This window comes from Microtus ochrogaster, unplaced genomic scaffold, assembly GCF_000317375.1.
Source record: "Microtus ochrogaster isolate Prairie Vole_2 unplaced genomic scaffold, MicOch1.0 UNK10, whole genome shotgun sequence".
NCBI classification, from domain to species: Eukaryota; Metazoa; Chordata; class Mammalia; order Rodentia; family Cricetidae; genus Microtus; species Microtus ochrogaster.
The window spans coordinates 2,877,002-2,891,273 of NW_004949108.1; the positions used below are offsets into that span (position 1 = coordinate 2,877,002).

Below are 14,272 nucleotides of genomic sequence, written 5' to 3' on the forward strand. Positions count from 1 at the left end.
TCTTGTTTGCTGAGGAACTCCCGCGCATGGCTGGGCCTGGGCAGAGTCCAGCACTGGGCTCCGGGAACCTGGCCTCACCCCTCCACATGCACACCCACCAACACCTACCACTAGGAAGCAGAATTGGAATCAGACTGTATTTCATCCTGTGTGGTGGATGAATTCCAACCTGACCCAGTCTTAACCCAGTGGAAAGTGTCTGTTTCCAAGAGTATGGAAAATCCGGACAGCCACAAAAGAAGTAAATGTTACCATGACTACAGAGCCTGCCTCTCCTGAGGACCCAGGGTTCTCGGTGGCAATCTGGGAAAAAAAAAAAAAGTATAGTTCGACAATTTGCTAATATCATGAACATGGTTGAGATTACACATGGGATTATACATAAAAATTTATGCTATTTACCCAGACTGATTTTTTTTAAGCCTTTCTATAAATGACTGATGAAATAGCAATGGGGCCATATCATTACTTTGGCCAAGTTTTATGACTTTGAGTACAGTTTCTTCATTCACAGACAAAGTGGGAGTGGATCCAAGATGACTCCCCTGGTGTCTTCCGTCCTGCTGTGGCCCGGGGGCAACATCTCTCTTCCTGTAGCCGTCTGAGGGTGTGTGAGGCTTGTGGAAGGAGGCAAGCACAGGTGGGAAGGGAAAGAAATGGTTTAGCTGTTTTTCCGTCATTCTCGGGCAGAAGAAATTCCTCCGCACAAGCAAGTATGTGCTGCCCCTCTGAGTCGCTAACGTTTATGACCCAAACTTGCTCGTTTCAGATCGGCCACATCGATGGAGACCCCAGCCGCAAAGGAGCCTTTCCTGTCTCTTTCGTGCACTTTATTGCTGACTGAGTTGCTACTGAGCAGAAGGCCTTTCTTTCATCACGACGTTCCATTTTGTCACTGATACCAAGACTGGCTAATGCCAGTCTCCTGGATCCTGCCATATGGCCGCCCATCGTCTCACAGTACCATTTTGTTTTGAAAACTCAAAGGCAGTTTTTATATTCAAGCGGATTCTTTTTTATAGGTTGTGGTTTTCATGCAACATTGCCATACTTTTACTAGGAAAAGCCAAATGTCCTAAGAGCAAGGAGGCAAAAGGCTATTTTAACTCTAGACCCAGGACCCTGCATTTTCAGGAGTAGCTAAGCCTAAAACTGCTTAGACAAATTTGGGGATTCCTTAGCTTTCCTTAGCGCGGTTGTGCCATTGCTTAGCTTTGGCACTGTCGGTTCAGCAGGCTGGAACCGTGCTGCTTCAGTCTGTTGCCGTGCCCTGAACTTTGTCCACAGACGCCATCCATTCCCCTGTAAGACATATTCCTCTGAAACCCAGCCAGTGTCTGTTTAAAGCAACTTGGCAATTTACACGTTAGCCTTGTACTTTTCCGGCCCCAGCCCAAGGTGGCAGCTGCCATGATCTCCTGCATGTATGTATGACCCGTTGTCGTGAACAGTCGTACCTGGCGTACTACTGATGGGCTATTAGGACATCGCACTTTTAGCAGTCTGTTCTGCACCAGTATTCTTAAATTGCAGTTCCTGAATTTGGTTGAAAACTGAGGATGATGGATTGCAAAAAGCCCTTGAAACCAGCTTGTGTGCCCTAGGTGTTTTAGGATTTGCCTCCTTCAATGTCCCCCGTCACTCAGAAAGCCACTGTACACGAGTAGGTGCGGACCACAGTGAGAGGCAGATGCCTCCTTGTGTCCTGGTGTGTGCCACTGCCTTCCCCTCCCAGCCCCCAAGGACACCTGCTCTGCTTAGTGTCTTGTCTTTAATAGGATTCTCCAAAAGGAATGGTAGCCACACTGTTTTTAGCCTGTTCAGTTGTTTGTATTCAAGAGCATATCAGAAATCTGTAGATCCTGGGGAGCCCAGTACCCCCAGACATCCCAGTTACACTATGTAAGGCCTCACGTAACTTTGAAACTTACAATATGTGGGGTGGGGGTGGGGGACTAGGTTGTATATGATAGAAATCAAAACTCATTTGTTTCATGAACTTGACTGCCATACCTCTATTAATAACTGTAAGCATAAAAGTCACGGTAGAGAGATGGGAAATTCTGGCACGCTTTCGGAATAAAGAGGCGAGTATAGGGTGTGAACCGGAGCTGGAGTGTGAGCAAAAGGAACGGACTGAAGTGTAGGCTTGGCAACAAGGCAGTGATGTTGTCAAGGTGAGACCTGATTGAAGCAGCTCCGTCTGTACTCTCTGCGCAAGGCTCTTAGGAGCACGGAGCTTCCCTTTCTTTGTCTCAGAGTAATCAGGACAAACTGGAATGTTTTATGATGCTATATAGTGATTGCCTCCTGTCTTTCAGATTCTGGGTAAAAACATGTTAGATCTGTATTTAAGGTCAGTCTCTCCCCCACCCCTTCTCAACACTACTTGTTATGTTCACTACTCTCATTTCTGTCGTTTAAGCCCTTCTAGCCACTCCTCTCGTAGACCCGAGAGGATGGGCAGATGCATTTGCACAGTGTACCTCTTTTACAGTGCCCCCACCCCCCACGCATTTGTATCGTCCTCTTTGGTGACCTGGTGCCAGCTCTCTGAGGAATCACGTTGATGTTTATCAACATTGGAACTCCGGTCCCAAGCTAACCTATCAGGTTCACTGGTACTTAAATGCCTAGGAAACATTTTCCCACTTTCTGGTGGTGCTACTGTGTGGTAACGGATAGTGCTTTCTACCAGAAGAGAAATTTAATCGACTTCCCTCCTATTATCCTTTCTTAGTTGTTTGCTCTCTGCAAACTGAGAAGAAAAAGTAACTGAAAGGAAAACATTGTAGATATCTATTTATATTTAAAGTTTACATTTCATGAGTGTCGGCCGTGGAATTCGGGCTTCATTTTTATTTTTATTTTATTTTTTTGCCACTTTCCATCAGGTCTGACTTGGAGGGAAGAGGACTCAGAATATGGTGCGCAGACTAGTGTGGTGTGATCTGTTGAGGGTGAGGATGAACTGCAGCCTAGAATGCTATTTTGAGATGTGTGATACTCGATTCATTCACTCGGTTACTTTGGTCTAGTTGCAGCGCAACTGTATATACTGTATAACCTAAACGGATTATTTTCATTGTCCTAATGCAGTGATTTATAATTAGAGCATGTTTAATAAATTGACTTCCTGTTAACCAGTCATTTGACTGGAAAAAAAATAAAGTACTTTTAAATGGACATGGTTTTCCTCTGTCAAGTATTAGCTTTTGGCACTTGGCAGAGAGGGTGTGAACCATAAGATCCTTTTAAACCCATTCGTGAAAACCAGCAGATGCCCTCCAAGGTCCTCTGGACTCTGAGATGAACTCCTGTGTGCTGGGTAGTATACAGATGGGACCCTTCAGTTAGGGTGCTTTTCATCTTGACACTGCTGTCGCTACTCCGAGGTCATGTGAAATTGAGGTCCCCAGTTCACGCCTATGCCTGCCCCTAACCCCGACTTCCAAGCAAGTAACCCCAAGTCTCTGGGTCGGTACAGTATGCAAGTCTCATTCAGTCGTCTATGAATAGATGCAATCGTCTATGACACATCAGTATTAAGTAAGTCTGGGTACATTTAAAAAAGACAACAGAAGTTTATCTTCTTTTTAGATTTTATTATATGTATGCATTGACTGGCTGCATGTATGTATTGTACACCACATGTATGCCTGGTACCTGAGGAAGCCAGAAGGGGAAGTGAGCTCTCTTGGAACTGGAGTTACAGGCAGTTTTGAGCCACCTTGTGGGTGCTGGGAACTGAACCCAAGTCCTCTGCAAGTGCTCTTAGCCATCTGTCCAGCCCCAAGGTTTCCTTTTAGCCCAGAAAGTAGGTAATTTATTGGAAGTTATCCTACTGTTAGTGACACCTTTGCGTGGCCACTGACATTTCACACGTTACACTTCCTTTAGAACACTGGGTCGGGGCTTTATGCCCTCTCATAAGTCACCACTGCAGATCCAAAGCAGAAAGATGCAGGACCAGGCAAGCTCTCAGATGGGCCAGTTTCCATGGGACTACAGAGGTCAGGACTTGTCAGATGTCAACACAGAGTCAAAGGCTGTGGATAAGACCTTGCAGATTGCTTGGGCTTGCTCCTGCATTGTACAAAGAGAAACACTGCTGCAAATATGATCAAAACAAAGTGCACAGGATTCTCAAGGAAATGGACAAAAAGACAGAGTGAGAACAGAGATGATACATCTCTCCGGAAACTACCTGACTTTCCCGAATTCCTCATTACTTCCCCCGAAATCTGCAGCACCTGCCCAACCCGTGAACATTCCTGAGATGGGCAGACAGTAATGGCTGCTACTAAGCCCTGAGCCTGAGAGGATGGCGGCTCAGGAGTGGAGGGAGCCCCGACCTAGCCCGGGTCAGTGTTGCTTGCTCAGCAGGAGCAGTACCCAGCCTGAGTAGCTGCTGACCCAGGGTTTACTCCTGCTTGCTGATGACCAAGCTGTGGGAGAGTCACAGTCACCGTGTCACCTGCTGAACAAGAACAAATCAAGATGTCTCACCAGGCTGTTACACTGGTAAACCCACAGGCTGTATTCTTCATTGCTTGCATCTGTGGTCTTGAGTGCCAGCAAGCTCTTCCCGGCTCCTAGGCCATCGTCGTAGCACACCATCCGGATGATTAAATACAGGGCATGCCTATGCAGAACGCCCTGTGGAAATCCCAAGACCTTCAGAAAGCTGGGACATGGCTGCCAGCGTTTCACAGTTCTCAGAAAACACATTTTCCCCATGCAAAGTGCACTGGGAGGCTTGAAAAGACGGGTCCGTAGATCTGGGAGAAAGAACTACACAGCTTCCCAGCCCAAGGGACCCTGGTATGCCTAGTTATGGGGTGGCTTGCTCTCTGGAGTCCATTTTCCTGTTTAGACCCAGAGAAATAGGAACAAGGTCAGCTATACTGTCCTCACCTCTGCCTGGCCTCCACGTCAACCAACAGCTACTTTCAAATGATATGGAGTCCCTACATGACACACACTGGGTGCCTGCACATATGTGGGAAATACAAAAGAAGCCCCTGCTGTCCCTAAGGAATAGGCAGAGCTTAACACCAGCAACCACCCAGGACCCAGGAGACCCAGGTCCAAGTGCACCCTGAAAGACTAGGGCTCCCAGTTCCCTAGAACAGGCGCTGCACTTACATGCTGATCCGTGGTTGAGACTTTTATGCCATACTTGGAAACGCCCAGAATAAACTCCTCCTCCAGGGGTACAAAAGGCAACTTTCCATCTTGCTGCAGAGTGGAAATAAATCACAGTGCATACATTAAAATGGCACAGTCCCCTCGAGTTTGATTAGTTGCTTCTGGTCTCTGGTTGTCACAGCCTTGGGCCCTTTGGGGTTCCGTCTACACAAGCATTTCCCCCAAATTCAGATCGATCCTCTCTGTACTGTTCTGTCCTTTGTGATGTAAACCCTAATGACAAATGGAGATCCTAGCCACAGATCCTGGTGACATTAAAATACTTACACTATTAAACCAGGAATGTTGGCACAAGCTTTTAGTCCCAGCACTCAGGAGGCAGAGGTAGGAGGATTTTGTGAGTTCAAGGCCAGCCTGGTATGCAGTTTCAGGACAGCCAGGACTGTGTGTGTGCCTTGTCTTAAAACAAGCAAAATTTACACTATTTAGATTTACAGATCCTCAAGGCTCATCTTCTTGTCAGCACAAGGAGTGAGGAGGAAGTTGGGTAGCGGGGGACATGGTGTTTTCTGACTGCTGAGATACATCTTGCTAGCTAAGGATCCCAGGGCGCCAGGTGACAAGCTGTTGATGAGCTAACAAAGCTCAGAAAGTCATCTATCAGCAGGATGAGCTCTTGAGAAACAAAGCCGCGGGTGATAACCGATCATATCCATCAGCCGGCCTCATCTACCTAAGAATGCTGCCCAATTTGTCTTCTCTCAAAAAGATATTGCTGGCAGATAATAGGTGTTCTGCATTGCAAATGCTTTTGTGGAATTGATGAATTACAGTAATTGAGCCATGGCCAGATGCCTCAATTCCTGGCCCTCTGAGTATCTGTAATGCCTTGCCAATCATTCTCACAGATCTCAGACTCAAAATAATGCGGCTGTCAATAATGGCGCTTTATCAAATAAAAGCTCTGCAGTGGATGAGCCATCCGGCCATTCTCACAGAACGGAGGGAGCGCTAATATAATTTTGAACATCTTTCGTATAACAGAGTACTTGTCACTTAGGCTGTTTGAATGACCATATTCCAAGTCTTATGCACTGATAAGAACAGGCTCTATCAAAAGTTCTGCTGAATTGCAAATTAGAGTTACTATTTTTCCTTGTAAGTACCTTTCTTTATGGCCACAAAGATAGGAGTCAGTAGGCCCAGTCTATGTGACTAAGAGATTTTGGGTTCTCTGTGTTGTCCTGGATGTTCTGGGGCTCTTCCTATACAAACCATGATGGCCTTGAACTCACAGAGATCCACCTGTCTCTGCCTTCTGAAGTGTAAAGGTATGAGTATAGATCTCTTATTTATTTATTTATTTATTTATTTATTTTGGGGTTTCCAAGACAGGGCTTCTCTGTGGAATAGTCTTAGCTGCCCTGGAACTAGCACTTGTAGACCAGGCTGGTGTCAAACTCATAGAGATCTGCCTGCCTCTGCCTCCCAAGTGTTGGGATTAAAGGTGTGCACTACCACTGCCCGGCATAATTTTATTTTATAAACAGTATGGTGCTACCTTAATTTTGCTACATGTAGAATTTTGTAAGATATAAATATATATATATATAATTACAAGATATCTATTTATGTATCTATCTATCAATGTATGTGGGTGTTTTGCCTGCATGTATGTATATGTGCCATGAGCATGCAGTACCTGGGGAAGCCGGAAGAGAGGGTTGGTCCTCTGGAGCTGCAGTTAAGGTGGCTGTGAGTGCCATCTTGGTCCTGGAACAGAACCTGGGACCTCTGTGGAAGCAGCCAGAGCTTTTAACCACCAAGCTACCTCTCCAGCCCTATGATAATTTTTTGTATTTTTATTTTCCTGACCTGAGTACATTTTTGAAGCCCCTCTCACCTTAATTCTTGTAGAAATGGATTATAAAAAAAAAATGAGACACATGCTGGGCTTGGTAGTACACACCTTTAATCCCAGCATTCAGGAGGTAGAGGCAGTTGGATCTCTTAGTTTAAGGCCCGCCTGATCTAGAGTTCCAGGACAGCCAGAACTACAGAAAGTAACTATCTGGAAAAAACAAAACAATAACAACTAAAGAAAAGGTATTTTTGGTCTATGTCATGAGTTTTTAAATCAGTGAAACCATTTCAGTAGAGAAAGGCTTTGACAGATTGTTTTAGAAGAATCTATTGTCCAAGCAGTGAGCACAATCAGTTCTTCAGTAAACCAGGAGCCAGGTCAACCGGATAATGTAAACGTTTTATGCCTGGGTAAAGAAACTTTCCCCCATGCGGCTCCATCTCAGGGCACCTTGCACGGTCTAAGACTCAAAGCTGCCCCAGGATGAGTGCCAGGCTCCAGCCACAGATGGTGAGCACCGTGCAGTGGACCCAGGGAAACATTCTCCTTCAACATACGTTCAGCATCAGAACAGCCAGAGGCTTCCACTGGAGTCACGTTTTGTTCTATCACTTACCTGGGCGACATCTATGTAGTTTATCAGGTCTAGTGGTCCTTGGAGACTCTTCCCCTGAGACAGGTCCAGTTTCTCGATGGCACCAACATACTTTATTCGAAACTCGGCGCACGTGTCTAAACTGTTGCTTTGTCCTAAGATTATAATAGACACAAACAACAGTGCCTACTTTACAGAAGGTTTTCTCTTTTTAAAAGATTTCTTTTGATTTTACTTGTGCAGGTGCTTTACCTGCAAAGGCCAGAAAAGGGGAACGGGTCCCCTGGACTTGGATTTGCAGACAGTTGTAAGCTGCCATATAGTACCTGGGAATCAAACCAGGGCCCTCTGCAAAAGCAGCCAGTGCTCTTAGCCTCTGAGCCATTCCTGGCCCGTTTCAAACAAACCAATTTTGAAACAAACTCACTCTGTTCACCAGGATGGCTCAGAAGCACAGAGAGCTGCCTGTCCCAGCCTCTCAGGGTGCTGGGATTAAAGGCGTACTCAACCACCAAGTTAGCCATTTGGTTTTTGTTTTTTTTTTTTTTTGTTTTTAACTGGCTTTCGAAGCAGGGTCTTAACCATCTAGCTCTGGCTAGCCTGGAACTTACTATGTAGACCAAGCTGGCCTCAAACTCATAGAGATTCACCTGCCTCTAAGCACTGGGATTAAAAGTGGGCACTTCCATGCCTGCGTCTGCACCCAGCTTCTTAGCTACTAGTTTCTAAATGGAAGATTTCTTGGTGTAACAGGGAGGAACTTAAAATTTTATTAACACTCTTTCCTCAGCGATCGACTGATATAGAAAAGCCTCAATGACTGGGGCAAATAAATACTGATAACCTTCATTTCAAAATAAGAAAATATTTAAAAGTCAACTAGATAGGAAATGCTACCTTATAATATATAACTACTACTTTGGGTTCCTTCTACTTTATTTCATGATTCAGGATGCCTGCTCTATCATTCAGATCTATATATTTAAACATGTATATATAGGATAAAGTCAGAAGTCCTGTAACAGATGGCAACAAACTCTAGCTAGTTCGGAAACTCCCACCAACCACTTGTGACACCTGCCATGCTAAGGAAGTGCAGTGCAATTATGTTCACTCTGTTTGTGTATGGAAACAATGCCAACCTCTTGACACCCGGAGGTCAAGATAATGACTTCTATGTGACAACATTAGTTTAGGTGTAGTGAGAATGAATGCACTGTACTTCCAATTACCAGCTATTTATAGAGCTCGATTAGGAGTCTCTTAATTTCTAAGGCGCTACCAATTTCATGCGGCTGTGTCTGGGACAAATGGCCTCATTTGCCTGTGTCAGCTGTCATCTCAGTGAGGGTCTCTGGAGGCAGCCTTTGAGGTTAGTGGGTCCTAAACCCTTAGCCACTAACACCTGCCCAATCCCTAAAACCATTTAAGCCCAAATATAATTCAGTCCCTGCTAGCTATTAAAAGGCGGTTTTGAAACTGCTAAGTCCTTGGCCCAGATGCTTTCAAATGCTTGCTCTCAGATGCACTGAGGACCCTTTGTCTGTGTGTCTTTGACAGGCTCCTACCACACAGCCCTTCCCCTGTCTTGTATCACCAAGTCTGAACTGCCCAGAAGTGGCAAGGGGAGAAAAACCAGGAAAGGAGACCTAGCTCTGCCACACAGAGCCACGAGAATAAACACAAGGTCAGCCATCAGGTCACCCGGCCCTCATACCTGAGCTTTTGGTGGAGTCCGTATCAAGGCTGGCGACAGTGCTGGATCTTGAAAGACCCCCGAGGCTGGAATCCACAGACTGAGAAGAAACACAGACATATGTATGTCTTCTCTGATGCAAGTTCTTACTAAGCTGAGCTGACACAGTATCTGGTCAAGTGTTCAAGCAGACTGACTGCAGCTGAAGACATTTTCCACAGCAACACATGACACATGACTGCTCTGGAAACCACGTGACACCAGATACACATGTGGTCAGCATCTTCAGTTTAGGGCTCAGCCACTAGCTCCCCTCTCTGACTCTGCCTTATACTCGGAGCCTCTGCTGTCCTGTTATTTCCATGGAACCTCAAAATGATCCCTGTGTAGAAAGCCAGCCGGTGAGCAACGTCCTTGTCCAGCACTGAGAGAAACCAAATGTCCCTGTTCCTAATCTGGTCCTCTGCAATTATCCCCCTAGTTTCCGGCCGCGGCAGGCTCGCGGTTGTCAGACAGCATGGCTGTAGATGTAAACAGAACAACAAAACGACATGCTTGGTTCCACAGGACTCCACTGTTGGTGTCACTGTGTCTTTAGAAAAGGCGCTCGGGGAAAGCCTGATTTAGAAGGTGTGTGCTCCATAAATCTGCTGGTACTGCCAGGCAGCCTTCAGTCTCTGGTCCATAGGACTTAACTGAGCTTGCTGTGAGAGGCTGTTAAGTGCACAATGAACCCTAGACTCCGGGAGATCTCACCCCTCAGTGCCTGCAATTTCTATCTTTTAAAGATAATATTTTATGAGCTGCTGAAATGGTATAGCTTTTCTAGAGGACCTGAGTTCAGTTCCCAGCACCCACAGCAACCCAGAACCATTGCTCCAGTCTCTGGGTTCCAGTGCCTTCTTTTAGACTTTGTAGGCAGCCACACTCCCCTGCATATAACTCCCCATTTATACAGAGATAACTAAAAGTAAATCTTGAAAAAATTAAATAAAAAGTATAGTCAGGCATTTTGGCCCATGCATATAATTCCCGCACATGGGAGGGGAGGATCAGGAGAGGAAGGTTATGCTGCAGGGCTCCTTGCTGTGAGTATGAGGCCAGCCTGAGCTACCTGGGACCCTATCTGCAGGAGGAGGAGTAGAAAAGAGGCTGCATGCAAATCACTGAGGTAAGGGCACTTGCTGCCCAAGTCTGACAGCCTGAGTTCAATCCCTACACAGTAGAAGATGTGATATGAACAGAAATGCCCCCCACAGATGCATGTGTTTGAATGCTTGGCCTATAGGGAGTGGCACTGTTAGGAGATGTGGCCTTGTTGGAGGAAGTGTGTCACTGTGGAGGCGGGCTTTGCGGTCTCCTATGCTCAAGCTACAATCAGCACACAGTTCACTTCCTGTTGCCTGCAGAGCAAAGATGTAGAATTCTCAGCTCTTTCTCCATTACCATGTCTGTCTGCCTGCATGCCACCATGCTCCCTGCCATGATGACAATGGACTAAACCTCTGAACTGTAAGCCAACCCCAATTAAATGTTTTCCTTTATAAGAGTTGCCATGGTCATGGTGTCTCTTCACAGCAATAGAAACCCTAACTGGGACAGAAGCCTAGATCTAACTCCTGCCAACTGTTCCTCTGACCTCCACATGTGTGCTGAGGCACACACTCACCTCAATCTCTCAAACAAAAAGTTTAAAAAGTATTTTTTTTAAAAAATATTAAATCAGTGTGTTTTAATGATACCACACATAGCTTTAGTCCCATTTAGTTGAATGAATGAATTTAAGAATTTCAGAAAATTACCAAAATAATAAAGTTTGAGCAAACACAGAGTGTCAGGTAAGGTGATGACTCGGGTCCTGGCATGGCCAGCACTCTGCCCAGAGCCAATTAGGAGTGCCGCCCTCAGCCCTCTGTGCCTCTGACCCGCCCTCTTCTCTAACCTTGCTCTTTGTGCTGATTTCACTGCTCTGGGAACTGCTGCTGCTGTGCCGCTTCTTGCCTTTGCGAAACATCTTTCACCATAGCTTGATCCCAAGATGAAGCCCTGGAGGAAGAAGTGTTTCCATTGCTGTCAAGAAAAGCAACATCAGCCCGGTGGAGGCGCACGCGCCTTCAATTCCAGCACTAGGGAGGCAGAGGCAGGCGGATCTCTGAGTTTGAGGCCAGCCGGTCTATACAGTGAGTTATAGGCCAGCCAGGGCTACATAGATCGGGTCTCCAAAACAAAACAAAAAAAAGCAAACAGAAGGAAAATCAGCAGCAGACCATGTTCCGCACAGACAGACAGAGACCATCAGCCTTTCCAGGCCTGTGGATGTGTTTGCCTTACTTCCCTCGGGTGCTGCTCTGGGAATGTGGCTGTGTGGTTCAGCACTTGCCCAGCCATGTGTGAGAACCTGGCTCACTCCCTATTGCTCCCTTAAAGACTTACAGAAGGCAAGGAGAGTTAGAGTGCCTGCTGCCTGCTAGAGGACCTGATTTCGGTTCCCAGCACTGACCTCAGGTGGCTCAAAACTACCGCAGTCCTAGCTCCGGAGGAACCAGTGTACTTTTCTGGTCTCTGATGTTTAACTGCATACCTATTGTGTATACACACAAAGGACACATACACATTAAATACATACATATATGCATACATAAAATTTACAAAAAACCAGGGTAGCAGAGTTGGCTCAATGGTGAAGAGCAGTTGCTGAGTTCAGCTCCCAGCACCCACACGGCAGCTCACAATAGTCCACAACTCCAGTTCCAGGGAATCCAATGCCTTTTCCTGGCCTCAGGCACCAGGCACACATGTGGCTCATATACATACATTACAGGCAAAACATGAATACACATAAAAACAAGTAATTATTTTAAAATATTTACAAAATGTGAATAAACAAAAAAATCCTGTCAGCAGTCATAGCTGAAAAGTACTTTTTTCTCAGACAAACACACATCACCCAGTTCTCAAAGATCCAGATAGATGCCTTACTTTTCAGTTGATTCAGAATGACGAAAATAAAACATATGACACATTATCAACCAAGATACTGAGATCCAGTGACCTCAGGCACTTGGGAGAGTGGCAGGGTAAGTGCATCTGCACATGCTAGATGAAGACTGTGCCAACACTCTCACACATACACACTCACGCCCCTAGTATTTTGAGACAGGGTCTCTCAGGCTAAGCTGGCCTTGAACTCAATGTATGACCTAGGATGACCCTGAACTGATTCTTCCACCTCTGCAGAGCTCTAGGATGTAGAGATTATAGGCATGCACCACCACACCCCTTGAGACAGAATCTTGCTGTGTAGCCCAGGCTAAACTTAAACTCATGATCCTCTTGTCGGAGCTTCCCAAGGGCTGGGGTGACAGGCAGGGACTACATTTCATGCCTGAAATGTGCCCTTTTCTTTCCATAGAGAAAGGCCTTTAAGTAAAAATCCAACATAAAAAGCACACCTAAGAGTCAGCTCCTCACCTCCCTGCACCCAGAAAAAGCAGGAGCTTAAGGAAGGTGGGTACAGTCTACATTTTATAGATGAGGGAGTCCTGACCCAATTTTCAACTCAGAATTTTTGAGGAAGACAAACCTAATACATTTTGCCTAAAACTGATCTCGATAGATCCTGTTTTACCAGAACCAAACACTTACTTGGTGTTGTTCTCCAAGGTCCTGCACACAGCGATTTGTACAGCAGCTCCCCTTCCCCTGATGTGCCCAGTCCCTTCCAGGCTGAACAGCAGACCTGGCAGAGGGAGGAAACGGGTAGTGGCTAGAGGACCCAAGGCAGGCTCAGAGCTTCTGCTTGTTCTTGTAGCACCCACTCTCCACCCACCTTCTGGGCTCCTTGCCATGGCAGCCTGCACCTGAGCCTTTGGTCAGCCTCGCACCCAAGCTCCTTCTCAATGCTCACTTTATTTGTAGCAAGAAGGGCTGACTCGTTCACTCAGTCCTGAATGGACACTGTGGTGGTTCCAACAGGCGTGGCGCTCTTAGGAGGTGTGGCCTTGTTGGAAGAAGTGCATCATTTGGAGGACACCTATGCTTAAGATACCACTCAGTGTTACAGACCATTTCCTGTTGCCTGCAAGACGTAGGACTCTAACATATTTCTCCAGCACCATGTCTGCCTGTATGTCGCCATGTTCCATCATGATGATAATGGGCTGAACCTCTGAACTGTAAGCAAGCCACCCTAATTAAATGTTTTCCTTTAGCTGGGCGATGGTGGCGCACGCCTTTAATCCCAGCACTCGGGAGGCAGAGCCAGGTGGATCTCTGTGAGTTCGAGACCAGCCTGGTCTACAAAGCTAGTTCCAGGACAGGCTCCAAAGCCACAGAGAAACCCTGTCTCGAAAAAGCAAAATAAATAAATAAATAATTAATTAAATGTTTTCCTTTATAAGAGTTGCCGTCGTCATGGTGTCTCTTCATAGCAACAGAAACCCAAAGACAGGTAACAAGCACCTAGGTGCTGGGGACTCATGGCACAAGGACAAAGCTGACCCAGGAGTGTGTGTGTGTGTGTGTGTGTGGGTGTGGGTGTCCATTTTTAGTGGGAATGAGTAGATCAATAAGAAAAATCCAACTATTGGAGAACAATAATTCCCATGCGGAAAACTGAATGTGAAAAGAAGTTGCCGTACAGGATGGCTCCATGCACAAAGACGCCTGTAGGAAGGGGCTGACAGCAGGAGCCCCTATTCCCAGGCCTGTGCCCACCTAGGTTAACCCAGCGGCAGAAAGCACCACGGAGTGTCCGTGACAGTGAAATTGTTGCTTGGTGACATCCGTAGGTGCATTATTTTTAGTGCAGACCTCTTGGTATCTACAGAGGATTGGTTCCATAACTGCACCAAATGCCTATAACCCACACACACACACCCTGCCCTGCACCAAATGCCTATAACCCGCATGCACACACCCTGCCCTGCACCAAATGCCTATAACCCGCATGCACACACCCTGCCCT

At 46.2% G+C, this 14,272-nt stretch overlaps 2 protein-coding genes across 8 annotated transcripts in view; one reads left to right on the forward strand and one right to left on the reverse strand.

Annotated features, from left to right (window-relative positions):
- Asap2 (ArfGAP with SH3 domain, ankyrin repeat and PH domain 2) overlaps positions 1–3,425 on the forward strand; it is a 151,293-nt gene extending 147,868 nt beyond the window's left edge. For 2 of the 4 annotated variants that reach the window (XM_013353523.2, XM_013353524.2), the window contains one exon: positions 770–3,425. In XM_013353523.2, the coding sequence (XP_013208977.2) occupies positions 770–844 (75 nt within the window). In that variant the 3' untranslated portion in view covers positions 845–3,425. The remainder of the gene's footprint in view (positions 1–769) is intronic. The other 2 variants (XM_013353525.2, XM_013353526.2) reach the window with 1 other exon arrangement.
- A 165-nt stretch (positions 3,426–3,590) lies between these two features.
- Itgb1bp1 (integrin subunit beta 1 binding protein 1) overlaps positions 3,591–14,272 on the reverse strand; it is a 13,244-nt gene continuing 2,562 nt past the window's right edge. For 2 of the 4 annotated variants that reach the window (XM_013353515.2, XM_013353516.2), the window contains exons 2-8: positions 12,952–13,045; positions 11,249–11,376; positions 9,328–9,406; positions 7,632–7,765; positions 5,149–5,241; positions 4,510–4,659; positions 3,591–4,086 (exon numbers count right to left, since the gene is read on the reverse strand). In XM_013353515.2, coding sequence (XP_013208969.1) covers positions 4,015–4,086; positions 4,510–4,659; positions 5,149–5,241; positions 7,632–7,765; positions 9,328–9,406; positions 11,249–11,320 — 600 coding nt within the window. In that variant the 5' untranslated portion in view covers positions 11,321–11,376; positions 12,952–13,045 and the 3' untranslated portion in view covers positions 3,591–4,014. Of the gene's footprint in view, positions 4,087–4,509; positions 4,660–5,148; positions 5,242–7,631; positions 7,766–9,327; positions 9,407–11,248; positions 11,377–12,951; positions 13,046–13,135; positions 13,374–14,272 lie in introns of those variants that run through there. The other 2 variants (XM_026788948.1, XM_005366497.2) reach the window with 2 other exon arrangements.